This window comes from Helicoverpa zea, chromosome 2, assembly GCF_022581195.2.
Source record: "Helicoverpa zea isolate HzStark_Cry1AcR chromosome 2, ilHelZeax1.1, whole genome shotgun sequence".
In the NCBI taxonomy this organism is placed as follows: Eukaryota; Metazoa; Arthropoda; class Insecta; order Lepidoptera; family Noctuidae; genus Helicoverpa; species Helicoverpa zea.
The window spans coordinates 14,818,827-14,826,514 of record NC_061453.1 but is presented as its reverse complement, the minus strand read 5'-3'; the positions used below and the strand labels follow the sequence as shown (position 1 = coordinate 14,826,514).

The following is a 7,688-nucleotide window of genomic DNA, read 5'->3' as shown; positions in this document are numbered from 1 at the left end:
AACTTGCACCCGAAGAACTCTTTTTTTAAGGAAATATGAAATCACACGAGAAAGTAAAATTAAAGACATGCTTTTAATTAAGTGTATATTAATTAAATATAATACAAATGCTTAATTGAAATAAAATAAATCAGGTCTTCGTACAATGTACTACCTCGGATTTAAATAAACTTAATGGGTGAGTTTAGTATAAAAATATATCAATAACGCTATAGTACAATTTTCTCTAAACAATACGTATTATTAATATGTTTTTTACAATATCTGTCAAAGTAAATATCTTTATCTTATCTAAAAAATAATTAATTTAAATTGTCTATGTCAACGTTATATTTACATTTAGATATTCATACAAGTTAGCAGTTCATGTCATCTGGAAGAAATTATTTAATTGTTCAATATTGTGGAAGTTATATAATATAACAATTAAATGATACAGAACACATAATACATGGAGGTTCAGTCAGCATAAACTGAAGGTTTCTGTTAACTAATTACTTGCGACTTCTCTCTAGCTAGACATAATAAGTAAGTATTTACAGAAGTGCCAACACACTAGTGCAGTCAGTAACAGCTTTCATAGCGCTCGTGGCTGTCACAATGAAAATATTTGCTACATACTAGTATGTAGAATCGTGGAGAGACAAATTACTCGCCGCAATAAAATTGTTGTTAAATATGTGTTAATTAGCATATGTGACAAATGAGCGCCATCAGTGTGTCACGCGACGGTCAATGCGGCTGTCGGTGCGGCTGTCAGTGCGGCTGTCAGTGCGGTTGTCACGGTGGCTGTCAGTGCGGGTACTCGTGGCGCAGGAACTCCGCCGCGTACGAGCTGTTCCACGTGCCCTGCACCAGCGGCGTCGCGGATGCTGCTGAATAATAGTGGCATTATTTAGACGTTCAAATAAATTAGAGAATAAATCAGAATGTTTCGTGTACTTACTTAACTGTGCGATGAGTTTGTGAGGAGTGATGGGGGTGGCTCGGGAGTCTGAGCTGCGGTCGTCTTTCGTGTCGGCTTCTGTACCTGACGTAAAGGGACAATTTGAGAGTAGAGCATTGTGAGTATCTAGAGACAAAGTTACCTTATTTAAAGGACGAATTTAGGATCGGTAGTGCAACAAGTTCTTTGATTGGATACTTTAATGTGACTGAAGTTAAAAAGGAAATATTATAAGGAAACTTGAACCTTAGAAGTTTGATATTAGTAATGGTCTGTGCACAAACGCGGCACAGAATAGGGAGGCGTGTGGTCGGTACCGTTGCTGGCGTGGTCGCGGCGCTGCGCCTGCGCCTTGAGCAGCTTGCTCATGGTGTTGCGCGGCGTGGGCGGCGGCCGCTCCAGCGTGCGGCCGTGCGCCGCCGCCGTGTGCCGCTCCAGCATGTAGCGCCGCTCGAACCGCTCCGGGCAGAACGCGCAGCGGAACAGCCGCCGCCGCGGCGCTGCCGCCGCGCCCGCCGCCGCCGGCTCCTCCGACCCCGCCTCGTGCGACTTGCTGTGCGCCGCCAGGTTGTACCTGCAAGCGACCAAAACACACTTACACCTATGTCAAATTAATTATACTTTTCATAGAGCGCTGGAACAAAGGCTAACAACAGCGCTGAGGTGGGAGCATCATGGGTCATGGCGCAGGCCGCCACGTGGCGCTATGGACACGTACCTCTCGGAGAAGCGCTTGCCGCAGACGGGGCACTCGTGGCGCTTCTCGCCGGAGTGCACGCGCTTGTGGCGCTTGAGGTGGGAGCGGGTCATGGCGCAGGCCGCCACGTGGCGCTATGGACACGTACCTCTCGGAGAAGCGCTTGCCGCAGACGGGGCACTCGTGGCGCTTCTCGCCGGAGTGCACGCGCTTGTGGCGCTTGAGGTGGGAGCGGGTCATGGCGCAGGCCGCCACGTGGCGCTATGGACACGTACCTCTCGGAGAAGCGCTTGCCGCAGACGGGGCACTCGTGGCGCTTCTCGCCGGAGTGCACGCGCTTGTGGCGCTTGAGGTGGGAGCGGGTCATGGCGCAGGCCGCCACGTGGCGCTATGGACACGTACCTCTCGGAGAAGCGCTTGCCGCAGACGGGGCACTCGTGGCGCTTCTCGCCGGAGTGCACGCGCTTGTGGCGCTTGAGGTGGGAGCGGGTCATGGCGCAGGCCGCCACGTGGCGCTATGGACACGTACCTCTCGGAGAAGCGCTTGCCGCAGACGGGGCACTCGTGGCGCTTCTCGCCGGAGTGCACGCGCTTGTGGCGCTTGAGGTGGGAGCGGGTCATGGCGCAGGCCGCCACGTGGCGCTATGGACACGTACCTCTCGGAGAAGCGCTTGCCGCAGACGGGGCACTCGTGGCGCTTCTCGCCGGAGTGCACGCGCTTGTGGCGCTTGAGGTGGGAGCGGGTCATGGCGCAGGCCGCCACGTGGCGCTATGGACACGTACCTCTCGGAGAAGCGCTTGCCGCAGACGGGGCACTCGTGGCGCTTCTCGCCGGAGTGCACGCGCTTGTGGCGCTTGAGGTGGGAGCGGGTCATGGCGCAGGCCGCCACGTGGCGCTATGGACACGTACCTCTCGGAGAAGCGCTTGCCGCAGACGGGGCACTCGTGGCGCTTCTCGCCGGAGTGCACGCGCTTGTGGCGCTTGAGGTGGGAGCGGGTCATGAGGGCCAGGCCGCACACGTCGCAGGCGTGCGGCTTCACGCCCGAGTGCGACAGCTTGTGCATCTTGAACGACGACGTGTGGATGAACGACTTGCCGCACAGATCACACTGCAACAAACACACCATGCGTTACTTTATTTTCAGTCTTGTCTATAAAAAGCAATATCAGAAATCACAAATGCAAAAGTTTCACACAGACCTGATAGTTTAACTTGCCGGTGTGTATGTTGTTATGCCTCTGCAGCGCATTCTTGGATGGGAACAACTTATTGCACTCTTCACATTTCCAGTCACTAATACCTGCAAAGAACAAGATTGAATAACATGACACTTACAATATATCTCACGTGTGGATCCGGCAGTGGCGTTACCTTTGTGCAGCGCGATGTGTATGTCGCAGGCTCGCTTGTGCTTGTAGTGCGCGCCGCACACCTCGCAGATGTAGGGCGGCTTGGAGCCGTCGTGCTTCTGCTTGTGCTGCTCCAACCGAGCTGATACATAAACACATCTTTCCCATTAACTTCAGCCATCCTTTATAATTTCCACATAAATAATTATATGTGTATATATACAACTGACTCATAAAACAATAACAACTCACATAAAGATGTGTATTTAGCATCGCACTGATCACATTGATGTACCACTTTAGGCTTTTTCTTCCTAGTCTGTGCGGGTATCAGTTTAGCCTTGCTCGGCCTGCCCACGTGTTTCTTCTTGACAGGTAATGTGTCATTGCTGACGTCATCAACGCCTAAACTGTCACCATCGTCTTCAAAGTCCATTTCTACTTTAAGACCATTGCCAAAGCCATTGTTGTAAAGAGGGCTTTGTGAACTGCAAGTAAATAAAAATAACAAATCTATTAACGTATGAGGTCTGTAATCTGAATAATAATGTTCAATCTTGTATAGCTAGTTTGTTCAGAGTTTCAAACATCGAGGTACATGAATATAATTGCACAGATTGAGATTAGTTGCTGCAGTACCAACATCAATGACTCAATAATTACACCTGTGTCACATCACATGCAAGTGTTTGTAACATGATTTAACTGCAATATATTAGGCAAAGGAGTTTTATAAAAGTGCTACTATACCCTTCAGCGGAGTTCTCAATCTTAACTTCAGGCAGCATGGTGGCGGGATCATCGATGGTGTGAACGGCCAGCTTGTGGGCAGCCAGGCTGAGGTCTCCTCCCGTAGTACCCTTAGCTCCACACTCCTCACAGCTCCAGCTGCAACACAGCAATCATTGTTTACATTCATTTACTACAGAAATACAGTATTGTAGTAAAAGGTTAGGGAAATTAAAGCTGTTTTTTTTTATGGTCTCTATTAGGGTGATACTTTAATGTTTAGTAAGTGTGTTGAGAGTTGAAGATACTAAGGTATCTTCTGAAACTCTACTACTACTTGCTAAAAGATGAAAAGAGATTTCATTGCCAATTGATTCTCTTATTAGTAAATCTTTCCTAGCTTTAGGTTATACATATAGAATGCATGATTATCATGTTATAATAATCAGTAATTTCTTATATAGTTCTGGTTACCTTTCATTGTTGGGTTTACTTCTTGCTTTTCGTTTGTTTGTAGAAACTTTTTTCTTTTTCTTTTCAACTTTATATCTTTTTCGTTTTCTCTGAGCTGCCAGAGGTTCATCATCAGAATCATCATTGTCCATGTTATCACAAACATAATCTTCATCATCATCAGCTTCGAATTCCGCTTTGACGGCCGTCATCCTGACGGGCTGCAGCAGTTGCGCCTCGAACAGCGGGTTCTTGCTGAGGATAGCTTCGAACGTCTCCTTCAGCTTGACGTACTCGATCTCGGCCTGCTCCAGCACGTTGATGAGCTCGTAGCAGCTCTTGCACATGAACTTGGAGCAGGCCTGCAGGCCCGCCAGGTCCACCTGCGTGAACTTGTGCATGAAGGTGCTGAGCTTGGCGCCGGACGCGCTCGTCGTGGTGCAGTAGATGTCTACGCACTCGAAGCTGCGCGTCGCGCACGCCACGCACTCCAGCTGCTCGTGCTTCACCAGCACTTCCACCTCCGTCTTGATGCCTTCCATATCCTCCTTCTGCTCGCTCTGCTCCACTTTATTATCGGAGTTCATTGTACTCGTTTCGGCCATTTCTGTAGTACGTCCAATTTGGACCCCTGTAGATTAAACACTATCTCTACATAAACTAAAGCTAAAATATTTAAGTGGCATTGATCAGTTATCTATATAATTATTCGACATCACTCTTTATTAACAAGTTAATGATTCTATTTTACAAAAGAAAAACAAAATGCATACGAGGCGAATGACATTTGGCCAAACTGTTTATTTTCCCGTAAAGATTTTGACAGTATGCACCAGAATGACAGCCTGACATTAATGAAGTGTCAGCCAGAAGATAAGAGTGACAGTAGGACAATAATATTATGCATCGAGCTTAGAATTATAAGGAGACGCCGTTTTGATATTGACGTATCTATAGTTATATAAATATGAAACAAACTATGCAACATAGTTCTGTCTCACTCTTTCTAAGCAGATAAGTGTATTTGAAAACAGGGACAACAATATTTTTGTGATTGCGTAAAATGGTGACATTTACTTTTGAAATCCTTCTGCGTGCCATATCTGGCCATATATGTCATGGTAGTTGTGCTGTCAAATAGGTGCTCTTCGTGACTTATTTTTGCTATTTTATAGAATATCACTCGTGTTTACTTTTAAGACTTTACTATTTCAATAGTGAAATAATCAACGAATATGCCTATGTGTTGTATTGTGAAGTGTGGTGCTAGGAAGCACCAAAATCAAGCTGGATTGTCTTTACACAGGTTAGGAACCTATTTTTGCTAGAAACTACATAAAATAATTCACATTTTATAAAAAATATGTTACGGGAACATGAATTGATGGTGAAAGTACTTATATTTTGGTTTATTTCTGTATAAAAACCTATATTTAGAAATAAATGTTGTTTACAATAACATGTTATATTGGCATAGTGCTGTGCAGTTGTCATAATAGAATCGATATAATATCCACTTAATAAGTCTGCTTTTACAAATTTTAACATCAGAACTTACTGTCCCTAAGACACTGAGCCCTCAGAGTTGTGTATTATTTTCAACAAAACATCAGTTAAAAACATTTTGATTAAAAAGGCGTATTATAAAATTCAGGATTTTAAAGACATATTTTATTGAAAATAATATGTTATTTTTTATTTTCACATGATGCTTCTACGGCGACCACGGGCACGGCAGTGCTTCCGCACAGACGAGCAAATCGGAATGCAAGTTTCAATATTTGCTTGAGAACTTAGTTACCGAGTATAGATTTCGAATTGTATAAATATGTTTTTCTTAGCACTAAAATTGTTTTGTACAATCGATTAATACATAATTAGCTCCATTTGCATTATATAACTTTCTCATGAATAGCTTGAAAACGATTTTAAATTATTGTATTTTTTTTAAGAGAGTATTCCTTATGGCGTTTCTTGCGGATTCTTCTTCATAGGACCGAATCTTTGGCACCCTGCAACTATTCTGACGTGAAAGAACTTTCATAGGGCTATTTGAAATAATAAATATTTATTATACGAAATATTAAATATTACTTTGCCTGTTTTTTTTTTTTTCAAAGGTATCACCCTACTGAAATGACTCCTCCCATTTGGTTGATGTTGTTGAGGTTATTAGTATCAGTGAAGTTAATGTGATAGTTAGTTCTATGACGAAGAGATTATTTATACTCGGTTATTTTTATGCACCCAGTAAGACTCGTACATACTTCTAACTAGAATACAATATCGATATTTGTTGAATCCGGTAGCGGTACAACCCTAGTAATGGCAGCCATTTTAGTTACGACTGCAGACTGACAGTAGGTGTGCACGTTTTTTTCGTGACATTTCCTGTCCCTATAGTTATATGTCAATGATATTATGACGCTTCAGTTTATGCCTGCAGAAAGTTGTCGTAGTATTGAAAATTATATCATTGCTTAGAATCTTGATAAGACTTTTCAAACAAATACATATTAAACAAATAAAATACTGCTTAACCGTCAAATCCGTAGCGGACCCCAATCGGGGTCTGAACATCAATGTCACCGCTAAGCTCGGTTTAGACCCCAATTGGGGTCTGCGAATCAGTCATACACTTTCCTAATTATTTACGCTCATATTTATTTTCTTTCCAATCAAACCACATTTGTGAGTACTAAATAAAATAACTAAATAAATTTAAATTATTTTTACGCATTCAAACCTTTCATATTTAGCATCCCGTTAGAAATATACCTTTTTATATAAAATCCAACCGTAATTACCGGGAATTCTGATCGAACTCGCCATGTTTGTTTACATTAGTTGTTTTTTTAAATTTGAAGACGCATAGACAAGATGGCGACGGTGATAGAAGTTTTGCATCGAATGATCCGATTCGTTAAAATAAAGAATCGATTTAATAATTTTATATTATTTGATATTATAATATTACTAAATTGCACTTTTGTATACTTACCATAATCTGAAAATAAATTATATAGGAAAAGTAAAATGACTTAATTTATTTTGAAAAAAATGCTAGAAAATCAGTGGTAGAAAATACGTTGTAGCCGGAATAAAAAAAATCTTCGGTTTTTAGGGTTTCTGAAGACGGCAAATGAAGACTTATTCTTCGGGTGTTTTATGTGCAGGATTCCTGTAGATCTGCCAAACTTAATGGCGATTCGTTACTTCCAACTTTTTAACTGAGCGGCAAAGCTATTTGACGAGAGCCGTAGTTAGGTGTAGTTATCGCAAAATTTTATGACGATTTTATTGTTTGAAAGGGCGAATAGTTCGCTGTTCATCGAAAGCTGGTCCAAGATGGAAAGATGGCCGCCGCCGACTTATTTTTAACCGACTTCCCAAAAAGCGAAGGTTCTCAATTCGACCGTTTTTTTTTTGTATGTTTGTTACGCGATTACTCAGCCATTTATTTATCGATTTTGATGATTCTTTTTTTGTTTGATAGCGTGTACTTCCGAGGT

General features: G+C 43.0%; 1 protein-coding gene across 5 annotated transcripts; it reads right to left on the bottom strand.

Moving 5' to 3' along the window:
- Positions 1-71: 71 nt before the first annotated feature.
- Positions 72-4,995, bottom strand: LOC124637094 (zinc finger protein 62-like). 5 transcript variants are annotated; one of them, XM_047173429.1, is made up of 9 exons: positions 4,198-4,995; positions 3,745-3,882; positions 3,247-3,482; positions 3,017-3,136; positions 2,845-2,945; positions 2,554-2,753; positions 1,264-1,520; positions 947-1,030; positions 72-875 (listed from the first exon to the last, which is right to left on the bottom strand). In XM_047173429.1, the coding sequence occupies exons 1-9, from the start codon at positions 4,779-4,781 to the stop codon at positions 793-795; spliced, it is 1,803 nt and encodes a 600-aa protein (XP_047029385.1). In that variant the 5' UTR covers positions 4,782-4,995; the 3' UTR covers positions 72-792. The 5 variants fall into 5 exon arrangements, with proteins under 5 accessions (XP_047029385.1, XP_047029393.1, XP_047029402.1 ...); XM_047173437.1 differs by having other exon boundaries at positions 72-872; XM_047173446.1 differs by having other exon boundaries at positions 947-1,024.
- Positions 4,996-7,688: the final 2,693 nt, after the last annotated feature.